Below are 15,560 nucleotides of genomic sequence, written 5' to 3'. Positions count from 1 at the left end.
TAAGGGCGGTTAAAGGGTCAATGGCGTGATGACATGATCTTTTCATTTAAAAAAAAATACATGATTTCATTCATGAAAAAAGCCTCAGACAAATCAAAGTCAAATCATGTGATACAACCATATCGGAATTTCCATAATTACAGGATTCTGTCTTGTAGAACTCGTAATTGACCGTTCGCAAAAACCCGCCCTCGAACGGTTCTCGTCCCATCCTAGCTTAGCAACTGTAACTAAGGAGAAGGACCTCCGTCAAACATTGCGATTTCAGCACATGGTGAAACGATGCGCCTATGGCACCTGCAAGCCTGACACTAGGTACCCCAAAAGTTTAGAGGGAGAGGTTGTTTTTTTCGCCTTTCCAAAACCCAAGACCCAAGCGGAAAGATGCCGACAATGGATTAAGCAGTGTGGGAGACCTCACTCACAGCTAAATGCCTCGAAGATTAATAAGCATACATATGTTAGCGTATATAATATATAAGCGTCAGTCACGCCCGTTTCACACATACTCCGTAGTCCGTTTACAGTGCGTTTACGGTGCGTTTTTTTTTTTCGCACCCATGTTGACAGGTAAAGCTTTCACACTGCATGCGGATGCTGCAATTGTTTCTGCACCGAGTCTATTTTTGCTGTGCTGCGCGCACTGAATTAAAGTGACAGCGCATGGTTCTTGGTCAAAACGAACACAGATTGACATGAAAATATAATAATCTCACCATGCATTTAATAAAATAAAATGTAGTAAACTCACCATAGCCTAAATGTATTTTTGGACTTGCAGACTTGGAGGAGTTCCGTTTGCACACAACACAAGCGCACACACACACGACTTGTTTAAATACATTTATATTAATAAATAACAATAAATTGTTGTTGTACCAGCAATATCTTCAAGTTTAGTTTTTTACTGTATTAATCTCAAATGTCATGATTTGCCAATGCATGAGAGGTACAGTTACCTTTTCCCCCCACTTCAAGCACTGGCCTCGAGTTGTAATATTCCCGTCTTTGCTTATTTTAACATTTTGAACATATCCCTCCACTGCATATTGCAGCCCTTTCTGTCGTGCCCCGGAGGATATGTCTGCTGCATTACTCCAAAACAATCACTTATACCGGTATGGAGCTCAACCCAGCCATGTTTCTGTTTCTCAATTGTTTGACGGGCGTAGTAACAATAACTAGGGGGCGTGGCTTTTGCGAATGGTCAATTGCAACTTGTAAACTTGTAATTTTCTGAGGAATTGACCTTTATTGACCTTTTTAATAATGAAAGTATACAAAACACGTATTTGCCATAGAAACATAATTTGAGTCAGAGGAGGTTATACAATGTCATATGGTACAACCCCCTAAATAAAGTAATATTTATGAACTAATAATTGTTGATATTTGTAAAAAAAAAAAACTTAAAAACTTGAACATTATTTGAAAATAATGATTAAGATGAGATACACAGACGTGTATACAAGGTGTAATGAAAATAGGTTACCGGTATTATTTTTACCTGGTTACACCACATGACAACATGAAAACAACATAAAGGTTTTACAAAACCACATGATACAAAGAGATATTTCTAGGAACTTGCCAGATATTTTTCCATTTCTTTATCTTTAACATTTTAATTTAAATCTGAAATGGTTCAAGCCACAATAATATACAACAAAACTACACTAATAGTATGTAGAATTGACCTTTATGTGATCATAAATATTGGTAGCCTGGTAAGCCAGACCTACATCAAGATGTTAGGTCTGGCAACTCACCATAGACACGGCTCAATCCGAGGGGCGGGATAAACGGCTGTCTTTCAGATTCCCTCTGCACACAATAGGACAGCGCTTCAACCAACCAGAGCATTTTCTTTTGCCATATCTGGCCGGCAAAACTACGAACACATCTTCCTTTTTTAAGAATGACTTAAGTGCCGTTCTTTGCTCTTTTCTCAAAGAAAAACTTAACTCCAAGTCCTCCAGAGTCGCGGCCAAAGCCGGTTCGAAAGACTGTTCTCCATCAGCAGCCGCCATTCTTTGTTTTCAAGTAGCAGGGAACCGTCGCAACTCTGTCGTCATTATGTTAAGCCCGCCCCGCCTACTCTATACACGATGTGATTGGCCTGACCTAATTTGGGGTTTTCCAGCTCGAAAGTCAACGGAGAGTTGCTAGACTACCCTGGCTGCAAAATACATTTTGCTGCCGCTAGGGTGCGTCTAGATTTCTAGGCTAAAATATTGGTTCTGCTTGAGAAAATCTAGTTTGCACGCAACTTAAACCAATCTCTGCATATATTTCAAAGATTAGAAGCCATTAACCTGGCAAATCCACTTTATTAGTTTTTCTCACCAGATGAAAAACAGTTTTTTTGTCTGGCAAACTGCTGAGACGTGCGCCTGGCATTGCATTGCTGTCTGGTAATCTGACTAGAGCTTGTGATCCTTTCAAGTGTTGAGTATCAGACGGTCAGCGAATGGCATGTGGACGTGCCGTCTGATGCGGAGACTACATGCCTCATGCTCGGCCTGCTGCAGATTTGTCAGTTATATCAGGAAGCATATGGAAACCCATATATTGGCAGAACATCCCAGTATCCCAGAGAGAAATGAGTTCCAGCACTGAGGCATGATGGATAATCAAGGCTTTGGGCTGTTCGTTCTCTTACATGCTTCTGTAATACCAGCTTAGGGCGACTGCACTCGGTACTAACTTCTAAATAGGAAGTTTGCAAAGGTTATTAATATATCCGGTTACACTTTATTTTACAGTGTCCTTGTTACATATGTTACATGTACTTACCGTAGTAATAACAGTAAATTATGCATAATTACATGCAATTAACCCTCAACCAAAACCTAACCCTATAGTAAGTACATGTAGTTAATTATCATTACTCAGTACTTAAATATATAAATACACTGTAACAATGACACCTTAAAATAAAGTGTAACCAAAAATCCTGCTTCATGTGGTTTAAAAAATGGCACTTTAAAAAGAAAAACACACAAGTATGCAGTCATATTTAGATGATATCTTAGTGGATAAACATGTTACCGAGTGGTTAGACATGAAAGTTCAGACTGACCGCTGCTGTTCCGGCTCTTCCTGTTGGATTTCCCCCCCGTCAGCAGCATTTTCAAGCTGTTTTTAAACATTGCGGCAGCAGGCAGAAGGACTATATGCCTGCAAAGGAGAAGAGAAAAAAATGTTTTTAGCAATGCAACCTTATATATGTATAGAAATATCCTATATAAATAAGTTTGCATATATTTTTTGTTAAATATCATATTTGAAACATCAGGTGTTTATGACTCATAGAAAGATATAGTGAGAATATGAAGCTCAAACTCAAGGAAGAAAAAAACATGAAGTTTCATTTCAATGAAATCTGGTGCAGATACGTATATATTTATATGGCCAAAAAGTAAGATGAAATTCTGATAGCATATGATGTAAATCAATGAGATCTTTATATGTACATTATATGTACATAAAATGCATATAAATATCAGTCGTCACTCTATATCTCCCAATAATATGATATTTAAAAGCACATGATATTTAAACATAGCAATACACATAAATGTTCCTCAAAAGCCTGATTAATCATATTTGATACTCTTACATTAACTTTATAAAAACTCTCCACAACCTAAAGGTGGATGTTTTTACAATTTTACTAAAAGCTTTTACTTGATAAAAAACATTTTGATAATGTTGATAATTTAGAGGCTTTAGAAATCTGCGTATCAAATATGATAGTGTAGAGTTATATGGTTAAAAGTCCTTGGACATTTATATTCTATGGCACAATTCAAATTATTGTTGACAAATTGCACTAAACATGAATTGACAAAAGATGTGTACACACACAACCCAAGGCATAACAATGGTTTTGGAGAGAAGACGACTTCCCAAAAGCCATTATGTGTAATGCACTAAGCAGGTTTATTGCTTTCCCCCATGTAATCGAATTCAGAAACGAGTGTAGAAAAAAACAATAAAACCTTCCTAAAATATCCAGAGCTTATTTAGACTGGATGAATCAGAAGTGTGATGCTTATGATAATAGCATGCAAGTACAGCAGAGAGAAATTCAAGCTTTAATATTATCCAATAACATTAACAGGGGCACGTCTTGAGTGCTTCCTGTTATGGTGTGTGCATAGACTGGGAACATTACCATATAAACTAAGTGACTGCCTCTTCCCGTAGTCGTTACCACGATCTCATTCTCGCTCACTATTTGAGGAGACTAATGAAAACAATCAGTCAGGGTTTTGCTGGTTAGCCCCTGCTGGTGGGTGCTGTAACTACACCACTGTGGCCAAAAAAACTCTTTCTATATTTCTGTCATGACAACTCTCGGAGTGTTTGGCATGGTAATGGGTATGGGTATAATGGGTATGGGCCTTGGCAGATCTACGCCGCTGCTGCAGAGCAAGCACAGGACTTGCTATGGCCAATACATATACAACACACTGCTGTGAGCATGTAAGAATGCTTCTGCTGTACAATATCGTACATGAATTACCCGTAGCAGATCTATACAGGTGGAGCTGGGGAGGTGGAGGGTTTCTGAAAGCACATTGCACTGCTGAGGCAAATGCTGACTTAGTACTTGTGAAATAAGTACTGGTTGAGCAGCAAGCTCATTGGCTACTGAGGGCCAGAACCAATCAGCTGTGCCCTATAGAGAATGATAGGATTGCAAGCAGTTCAAGTTAAGGACAAAGGATTTGGAGTTTCAAGACGGAACTTTGTATTGATGTCCACTCAAATGTAACCATATATTTTGACAAAAATGCAAATATTTTATTGTTATTCACCGAAAAATGTGTGGAAACAATTTTAACTCAGAAAAAGTAAACTTTAAAAAATTATTACAAAGCAGCAGCAAGTGACACATATTTTGAGAAAATATAGTATCATATATTACAGATTGATTATTTATAATTACATATAGTAAGAAAAAAAGACTATTATAACCAGCAGAGGACCACTCACTAGCTTGCTGTCATTTAAATGTTTCTGTTTCAAAAGTGTCAGTTTGTCTCCACTAAAGCAAGGCACATTTTCCATGTTAACTCCATTAAACACACAATTTGTTGTAGATATAGATATTTGAAATAAACGATAGTTAAATAAATGCTTATTTCAGGCCTCCCATTTCAAATATAATTTTCAGGTGTCATTGCAATCTAACAAATTTTGACAGTCATTTGTAATGTTATTTTAATGATTTTATAAAATTTAAATATGATTTCAAATGCAAAAACCTTGTACATAATTATTTTACAGAGCAGAATGAGCCAATGAGTGCTGTCCTCTGCTATTGTGTGGTGGTTTTGTGTTTTAGATATAGATATACATCCAGATTATTGTTGTTAAACATTCACTGCATTTTAAAACATCACACTCTTACTTGATCTGGACAAACTTGAGTATCATTAGAAAGAGTAAAGACTCCAGCTTTGATATTTGACCTCTGTTTATGATAAAACTAGGTTGCAGTGACATTCGTTTCTTAATTTATGTCAGGATTGCAAAATAATCAATCTGTAATGTATGATATTTGAAATAGAATATCAACACTCATATGAATTCACTCATGTCTACTGCGGTTTATTTGTGTTCACACACATGCAGACAGCGTCTGTTAGGGCACCTAGTTCAAAAGTGTGCATATTTGGAGAAATATTGATTTATTACCTTGTTGCAAAATATTTTGTCATATAGAATACCCTTTTTATCTATTTCCCACTGAATTACGTGATCTGAAGAGCAGAAAGAGCGTTCAGAGCAAGTTCTGTCTCCTCTTCCTAATTTGCATCAGTTTATGACTCGTCGCACATTCATTTAATCTCTACAGCTGTCAATCATTGTACGTGAGTCAACATAACCATAACACTGTCCTGTACATTTCCTTGCCCTGTGCTCTGTGAAGAACGAACCAAAGAAACATTTCTACACTTGAAATAAGAAGCTAATAAACACACAAATAAGATGGTTGATGGTTTGTGTGTGATTTTCATATTTCTGTATTTTCATATGAATAAAGAATGTTTACATTGTACATTCTAAACAGATGTAGCGATCAGCCGCACACTGTAAAACCCAACAAGTTCAGCTAACTCAAAACATTTGAGGACACAGATTACCTCAATTCAATTCATTTGATAAAAAACAAGATATGAGTACTCTGAACTTATTTTAATTGAGTCCACTAAAACAAGGATATTTCTTAGTACACAATTAAACTTCACTGCATTCAAATATACTTTATATCCTCACGGGACCTATAATTATAGACTTTTGTCCACTGTATGGACATTATATTTTAGTGAATTCCTCTGACATCATACATGTCACATGTCACAACCTGGGTGTCCTGTAAAGAGCACATTCAGGGCTTTTCAGAGATACCAAATGTTTGGAGGTTTCACCATGAAAACAACTTCTCCTTGGTCTTTAAAAATGTCTGACATTAATTTAGTGATCAAATGTAGGAAATATGATAATATATTGTAATTATAATTTAAATCTGACTACTTTTCAAATTGTATTTCATAAACCAACATCTCAGGAAAATGTTATGGGGTTTCAAATAAAAAAAATACTTTCTGTTACAGAACAGGGCATTGATTTCATACATACAGGACAGCAGGACTTAAATCATGTTTATCAAGCATTTTGGGAGACACAAAAAGAGAATATGGAAATAAATTATACATCAATATTCCTATGAAATATTAGATATTATTATTAAAATGTTGCCAATTATTACTCCAACTATTACACTTCTTTTTTCATTAAATTTTGCTCCAAGAACACATTAATGTGCACATTAGATACATTGCATTGAATGGGAATATTAATTTTGGCCATTTAACCCACATATTGCATAAATTAAAATAGTGTATCAATTCATTCCGTTATATCTTTCATAACATAGTTGAGAATCATCTTTATACAAATTTTGGTTAAAAAAAAAAATCCCATTGTTTTTGCCTATACATATAATTTCATGTCATTTTATTTTTTAAACAACTTAGTCCTGGTGTCCACTACAGAGGACATAGCATAACGTATGAATAAAATATTATTTTTCACAAATGTTTTTTTACCATTTGTTTCTTCTGCTCTAAACAGTGTGATGACATGAAAACGTTTTTTTCCTGGGTCTCAGGGTATAACTGAAACTTCACTATATTGAGTAAAACCACTGAAATTACAAACTTTAAAGGAACTCAGAGTGCTTGCAGTTACTGCTAGCTCACAATATCACACACAAAGTCAAATCCAATAACTTATATTGAGGACATTTGAGGACACCGATTACCTTAATTCATATTTTTTTTTAGAAACCAATAGTTATGAGTACTCTGAAGTTATTTCAAAAGAAGATATACATTGCAGTCAAGAAATTAAGTGATTAAAGTGATTCATTAAGTGATGATTGAGCATTAGTGAAGAACACCTGCTGCTAACAAGCAGAATCATTAAAGGAACGAGAAATAACGAAAGAGAAACACAGAAACTACAACTGACTTCATCCACAACCTTAGATGAAATCAACTGAAGATAAAAGAAGACGTTAAATCTCTCAAGATCTCAGCGGAGGAGGATTAAACAACTCCACGAACAGTGGTGGACGAAGTACACATACCATGTACTTGAGTAAAAGTAAAGATACTCAAGGTAAAATATTACTCAAGTAAAAGTAGAAGTGCTGCCTTTAAACATTCACTTGAGTAAAAGTACAAAAGTATTTGCCTTCAAATGTACTTAAGTATCCAAGTACTATGATTTTTTTATGGCTATAATGTCCTATTATAATTTTTGTCACAAGACTCTTGCTTAACTCAGTCTACGTGAAGACTCCAATGTCACTCTTGGCACATCAATCTATTAATAAAATGACATTAATTAGTCTCTATATAAATTTATATTATATATATTTTTGAATTGAATACATTTTTTGTGTGTTTAATTTTGGACGGAAGGGGACTGTTCCCATAAGGTATAATACATTTACAGTATTTACTGTACATATTTTTCATGAGCATCTATGGTTATAATAGGCCTATTATAAACATCCTAATGTTATGATACATTCACATAAACCTGCACAATGCCATTAAATACACTGTGACACAAACACACACACACACACACACACACACACACACACACACACACACACATTTATACATATATATATATATATATATATATATATATATATATATATATATATATATATATATATATATATATATATATATATATATATATATATATTTTATTTTATTTTTTTCTACGTTATGGGAGCAGCCTATTTCCTTCCAAAATTAAACACCAAAACGTATTAATGCAGTGTTTCTGCTACTCCCCAGAAAAAAAAAATGCTATTATATGCAAGTAATTTTAGTGTCAACGTAATAAGCAATGCTCATTATGCGTCAATATTTACCGATAATTGCTGCAATAATAGTAATTATAATAAAATAATTAAAATAATTGCTCTGCCCCGCTTAAAATCATTGGCAACGCGATTTGTTTGGAACTATTGAGAGCTACACGAATAACGTGACCGCGCGGCGGCGAGATCACAGCGGCTGCACACTGCACAGACCATTCGAATGATATTAAAATACTGCGAGATCGATTAGAGTGTACTAGTGTAGACGGCTCTGTATGCTTTTTTCAATCACTCTCGCGATGTCATAAACTGATCGGTCTGTGCAGCTCCGGTTCAAGTCGAACAAGCCTAGTGTGTCGCAACCTTATACTGTCTATGGTCGCAACTCTCATATTTAACAGCTCTGGTCACGCAGATAGCGCCAAGGCAAGTTCAAAACAAAGCACGCACGTTGTAGGCTAGTGATTGGTGGCTCGTTTGACCAGTTAAGTTTTTATCCACTCATAAATAAAAAGGAACGACTGATTTTGAAAATGTAGTAGAGTAAAAAGTAAGATATTTGACTTTGAAATGTAGTGGAGTTAAAGTAAAAGTCTTCCAAAATTTAAATACTCAAGTAAAGTACAGATACGTAAAAAAACTACTTAAGTACAGTAACGAATTACATTTACTTCGTTACTGTCCACCACTGTCCACGAACAGCATTACTGCACTTATTACTAACCAGTTTGACTTTATTTCTGTCGCGTCTACAGAAGTTGAGAATTAACAGAGGTTAATATGTTGATGATTTATTGTTTCATTAAAGTTACCATGATGGAGATCAGTGTTTGCTTTAGTTGGGCTCTTGACCCTTGAATTTATAATATACATTTTTCTCTGGCTGCTGTAACTGTGTGTTTATAAAACACACTTGTGGCACAAACGCCAAAAGAAAATATAATCAGGTGTTTATGGTCATGTTTTGACGATAAAACTCACAATTTAGTGACTTGATTCACTGAACTTATCCAGAGCATAATCTCTGTTTAAACAGGTGATCTATTATTAGTTTTGTATTATTAATTATAGTAGAAATGTGATACTGTAAGATCCATTGTTGTGACAATCAGATTTAAAAACCTCTGTGGAGTTATGCTGACTCACACAGAGATCAAGAATCAGCAAATGAATCTCAACGATGGTGACATTAAAAGTTTCATGTCGCAGTGCATGTTGGGTACCAGCACAGGTACTCACCCAGACTCCCATCATGCACTGTAGCATTAATACTTTTATCACCATTGCTGATATGTATATGCTGATTCTTAATGTCTGTGTGAGTCTAAGTGATGCCATAGATGATACCTTTTTGTGCACAAACTGTTTGTTAAATCTTTCACTTTATCTGTTTGCCACAAAACTGCTGGCTCTTATGTTGAAGAATCACAGTTGCAAGCAGCATTTATCAGGGTTCAAGCGTTTAAGGCCTTTCAGCACACATGCATAAAAACACATTAAGTTCTATTTATCAAGCATTTAACCTCTGACATCATAGATGGAAAAGACCATTTACAGCCAATACAGGCAATTTACCATAGGAAATCCATGTTTTTTTAAGCTTTTTAACAGTTATAGCGCCACCTATGGTCCGATCTCCATGCAATTTTGCATACTTGTTAGGGATGTTATGTCACATATGCTCACCAAGTTAGCTCACAAGTTTTCCTTTAGGATTTATAGGCTTTTGAGTGTATTTTGACTTCGTGCTTGAACCCCTAATAATGAATAAAACTAATAATACATAACCTGCTTCACAAAAGAAAGCAATTAGTTTGACATTACTTTTCAGCTGTTCTTTTGTCAGTGGAGCAAATTACATGAATATTGTGTCTATGTGTGAAAAACAACGCGATTACAGAGGCATAAAACTAGTTAGCGCCAACTAGGGGCCGATTTCTTTCAAAATTCTTACAGAACTCTAGAGCCATGAGTCGAACATGCTCACTGAGTTTCGTTCTGATCAGCCTTTGGTAACCTTGTCTGATAGCTACTCAAATTTCATTGGCGGCCATGTTTTTTGAGATAAGCCAATGTCCTCATAGACTATCGTGGCACCTTGTACAAAGACAGCACATGCCAATTGTCAAGTCATTTGGGCTAATGGTTGGGTGGTTATAGACATTTTTATATTTTTTGGCACCACCAAGTGGCCAATTGTCGTGATTTTCTTCAAGTAACCTCAGATTGAGCTCATAAACATGTGTCCCGAGTTGTGAAAATATCTAGTTCTGTTCATGAGTTATAGCCATTTTTGTAAATATGGCCGCTGACATATAGAACATTTTAGCATCCCCTATAGCGAACGTGCAGCGGAATTTAAAATTTTCTTGATAATTATTGACAACCAGACTCCAGAGAATCTTACTGCACTGGTTTGGTCCCGATCGGGCCAAAAACCTAGGACAAGTTCGCAAAAGTAGGTTTTTGGAAAAATCCAAAATACCCGAACATTTTCCCAGGGTGACGAGCAAATCCAAGGCATGTATTTTGTCTGCCTTGAGCCAAGGATTCCAATGTTATAAGACACTTGAGCCTACGCCTAATGGTTTAGGAGTTATGAGCCATTTCATACTTTTGGCCGCTGTAGCGCCCCCGTCAGGTGGTGGGCCTTGGTGACGTTGTAGGCGGTGTGAGTACTACCAGCCCTCAAAGTTTCAAGTCGCTACGACTTACGGTTCAGTTAGATGGAGAATGCTGCATCATGGGAAAATTAACAATAACAATAGGGTTTCAGCACTACATGCTAGAACCCCTAAATATAATGCTATTATTAACACTTTTCACGATTAGTTAACCTTGATAGCTGTAATAGTAAAAACGTGCTAAAAGTTTTCGAGAGAGTACCACGTACTGTAATACTAGCTATTTCATTGGCAAAGATGTTAGCAAATTAAAGCAGTGGGCGTTTACAGTGAAGTCTCACAACAGACACACCCCTTAAAACAGAGCGTTCAAATCAGAGGGGAAAAATCAGGCTAGGAAAAATGCCTTTTATTTATAAATTATGACAATTTGATGTAAAAATCATACTAACATTATAAAGTGCACTCCAGGAAACATTATAAAACAATGCAAATAATGACCCCATAATCATAAGAAGGGGTGAGTTACACCATAGCTCAACTTAACCCAGGCCTTTTGGCTCAATTTACCCCACTCCCAGCATTTTTACAAACTTGCATCATCCTCTGACGTCTGGTAGAGTCTAAAGAAGCAATTACAATGTGCATGTGTCAAAAGCATCCATCCTCGCTCATCCATGGATAAGTATACTTTGTAAGCTGTGTGGACACGACTGCGCACGAGACGGAGCAGAACGCAGAAAATGAAATATACTCAGGCTTTCATTCCACACACATTAATAAAATTTACTTTTTGGATTCATTCCCAGTAAAGTTGCATGGAGGTCAGCTGCAGTTTTCCACCAGCCTGCTACGAGCTCTCTCCTGGTTGCATGGCACCAGTATGCTCCAGCGGATGGCTCAGCTGTGTCTGGGATGAAGGTATTTGGCATGGTGGCTGTGGTGGTTGTGTGTTGCTGATCACTGATTAAGCTCCCGCTGTTTGTCATTGTCAAGGCTCTGTGGTGAGGGAACTTCGGGTCATCGCAGGTGGTTTGTCAGCCCTGCTATACATTAATCACTCCAGCAGGGATTTCTTGTGCTGACTTTTTTTCCCCAGGTCTGTAAAAATTGTGTTTGGACCAATGTTATTTTTTTATTAGTTTTTCCTGTATTTATTTTTATTTATTTTTCCATTTTCATTTTAGGTCAAGTTTAAGTAATTTTTATTAACTTTATTATTAACTTTTAATTTATTTTATTTTTATGACTTTTTTTAATGATATTTTTTTTTCTTATTTTTTTTTATGTCTATATAGTTTTTTATTATTTTTTAGTTTTAGTTTTAGTTATTTTACTACATTAAGTTAAACTAAATGAAAATGTGAAATTTTGCCTTGACAACATTTAGCTAAAACTAGCTGAAATAAAATAAGTTTAACGTTTTTGATATTTTATTTTATTTAGTTAAGGTTTATTGTATTTTAAAATCAGCATGAAATAAAAGTTGTGATAGGCTTTTCTTCCCTATTGTGACATACATTCTAGTGAAATGGCTTTTCGAACAAGAAAAAATGTAGGGCGATTGGATGGTTGTGGTTTCTTATTGGTGGATCTCATGTGAGTGACAGGTTGCCCCGCCCTCGCGCCAGTAAACACATCATCAGAGAAGAGATGTCGCTGCTGCAAGAGGAAGGGGAAATTGATTCAAGATTACGATGACACATTAATAAATAATGTATAAATAATTTATAATAAATACTGCAATATTCCATAAAAAAAAAAAAAATATTTGAATGGTGATTTTAAGTGTTTGTATGTGTTTTTTTGTTTTAGTTAACTATAATAACCCTGTTTTGGACTACTGAACAGCACAAACATATACAAACACAATGATATAAGTTACAGTATGTCTTAAGTAAACGTACACAGTTGAGAAAGAAAACGTGTATATTAGATCTGTGTAGCTCTTAAAGGAGAACTCCGGTCAATTTTAACATTGAGCTCATTTTTTTGTAAATTTGGAGTGCTGTCAATACAGAGAACAACGACAAAAATTGGTGTTGCCTACACCGTGTTATCCTCTTTTTAAAATTTGCACCCTGTTGACTTCAATGGGGCAAGTTTTAAACCTGCTTTTAGCCTCTTAACATCCTTGATGTGTCATTACAAGTGCACAGCCAATGTGAGTGATTCCTTCAGAGTGAACACGAGTGAATCTGACTGCAGTAGATGTGAAAGATATGAATAAAAATGATGTTATTTCAGCCAGCGCACATACCTGTATTTACATCCTGTTTTCGGTCGAAGTCCATAGTAATCGATTGTCGAGTTCACACACATAGGTTTAGTTACCTATGATCACGCGCGTGAACTCGACAATCGATTACTATAGACTTCGACCGAAAACAGGATGAACACCAAAATGCACTTGTAATGACACATCAAGGATGTTAAGAGGCTAAAAGCAGGTTTAAAACTTGCCCCATTGAAGTCAACAGGGTGTAAATTTTAAAAATAGGATAACACGGTGTAGGCAACACCGTTTTATTGTCGTTGTTCTCTGTATTGACAGCACTCCAAATTTACAAAAATAAATTTACAAATTTAAAATTGACCGGAGTTCTCCTTTAAAGTGACAGCAGCCTAATATACCTGCTGCAGTCTATCATTAATGATAATCAAACAACAAATGACTAAGGAAAATCACTCCCTGATCTTGACTAAATAACTTAAGTAGCTTTGAAAACTGAAAAGCTTTTCCTTTGCGTTTTTGAAAAGTTTTGCGTACAGATGACGATTAAAATGCTGTATAATGCTACCAGGCCAGTAGTTGGCCAGGTCAGAATTAGAATTAGTTGGCGATGTTGTGACGTATGTAGGCTAAAGAATGTGTCTCCGCTGGTCGTAGTTATAGTGGTGCAGTAAATCTACACTTAGCTAAAGAAGTGTTACTAAATCAGTATCTTGACCAGCACAACCACAGTCCTGTAGTCCGCCATTGTTGTTTTGGTTATCAAGTACTCGTGCATGCCTATAGACTGAACACGTAATATGCATGACGTCACATTTTTCACACATTTGCGTTTTTGAAGATTACACAAAGATGATAACAATATCGTTTACAAAAACTTGCACTTTTGAACCTGTTTTGAAAAGTTTCAGGCCCCCAAAACGCAATTGTCGTGTAAATGAATGGGGAAAAAAGCATACAAAGGTTTCAGTTTTTATTTGAAAACGAAATTGTGTAAACAGCCCCTGATTCATACTCTATAATTTGACCAGAGGAAAGTATTTCAGAAAGAAGCAGAGTTATGCTCACAGTAGAAGGTAAAAGTGGGATACTGTCAATACCAGATGTTAGCAGTAACAGCTAAGCTGTGGGACAGTGCTACTCAATGTTAAACGTTTGCAAGAGCTAAGAGAGCTCTGAATGCACTCTGAATGCTGAGTGTTCTTGAACAAAGAATCATCACCGTCACCACGCAGTGTACAGACAGCTATAAATGTTAAATATATGCAAGAACAATCACAATTCAGTATGCAAATAGATGCAAAGTAGAAGGGCAAACACAAATTTGAATGCTTAATAATCTGTCAATGGAGATTTGCAAACATACATTTCTTTAAAAAAACGACATTAATGAACAAAAATGATATTATCTATAAAAAAAGTCTGAATGAAATCTGTACTTTTAATACTTAATAATATAGTGCTGTCAATACAATAGCGGTCCATGTGTGCACTTCATTACAAGTGAAAAAGTGTGAGATTAACACCCAGAGCAGACCAAAATAGCTACATTTTTGAGTTTGTCTGTTGGACCAACTAATGACAGACGCTTTAGTGGCAGTCTTGTGCAAGCACAAACTTTACTAAATTGGTGCAGAGGAAACCTCAAAAGTGGAGGTCCACCATCGTGCCCTTGAGCAAGACATTTAATCTAAAGCTGCTGCAGGGAGACTGTCTCTGCAATTTTGCTTTATGTTACCTTGAAAGAAAAAACATTTGATAAAAAATAAGCTCTTTTCAAATTAAATACAAAAGTCTGCACTTGAAAAAGTTTGGGCCTCATTCACCAACCGTTCTTGCGAAGAAATGTGTTCTTAAACCCCATTTACGCACTTTTTACGAAGATTCTGACATTCACTAATGTTCCTTATCTTGGATTTGTTCTTAGCTAAGAACAAACTCTCCGCACACTCAAGAGCACTCATACGCACATCTGAGTGATGACAGTTTGCTCCAAATATTTGGTTACTGCATTTTATTTAATTCTACAGTCGTTTACAATGACAGTATTTTACTGTAATGTATTTCTGATCATTTGTTGGAAAAAAAAAATCATAGTATGCAAAGAAACACTAACACTGCAATTTACATCAGCAATTAAGCTGATTAAATCAAATATTAAGCCTCGTTTGGCATTTACCTGTTGCAGTAGAATTTCTATTTCAGAATTACTGAAGTTCTTTCTTCATTTGGTGATTGGTGGACCACCACCATCTGTGCGTCTTTTAGACATTCTCCAACT

General features: G+C 35.9%; 1 protein-coding gene across 1 annotated transcript in view; it reads right to left on the bottom strand.

The window, feature by feature from the left end:
* tanc2b (tetratricopeptide repeat, ankyrin repeat and coiled-coil containing 2b) overlaps positions 1 to 15,560 on the bottom strand; it is a 199,182-nt gene that overhangs the window by 143,257 nt on the left and 40,365 nt on the right. The window contains exon 2 of the mRNA XM_081393547.1: positions 3,083 to 3,180. Coding sequence (XP_081249673.1) covers positions 3,083 to 3,152 — 70 coding nt within the window. The 5' untranslated portion in view covers positions 3,153 to 3,180. The remainder of the gene's footprint in view (positions 1 to 3,082; positions 3,181 to 15,560) is intronic.

Source organism: Scardinius erythrophthalmus (genome assembly GCF_964197995.2).
Source record: "Scardinius erythrophthalmus genome assembly, chromosome: 18".
Taxonomy (NCBI): domain Eukaryota; kingdom Metazoa; phylum Chordata; class Actinopteri; order Cypriniformes; family Leuciscidae; genus Scardinius; species Scardinius erythrophthalmus.
Note: the sequence above shows the minus strand (reverse complement) of the source record. Positions and strands in the feature narration are given on the sequence as shown.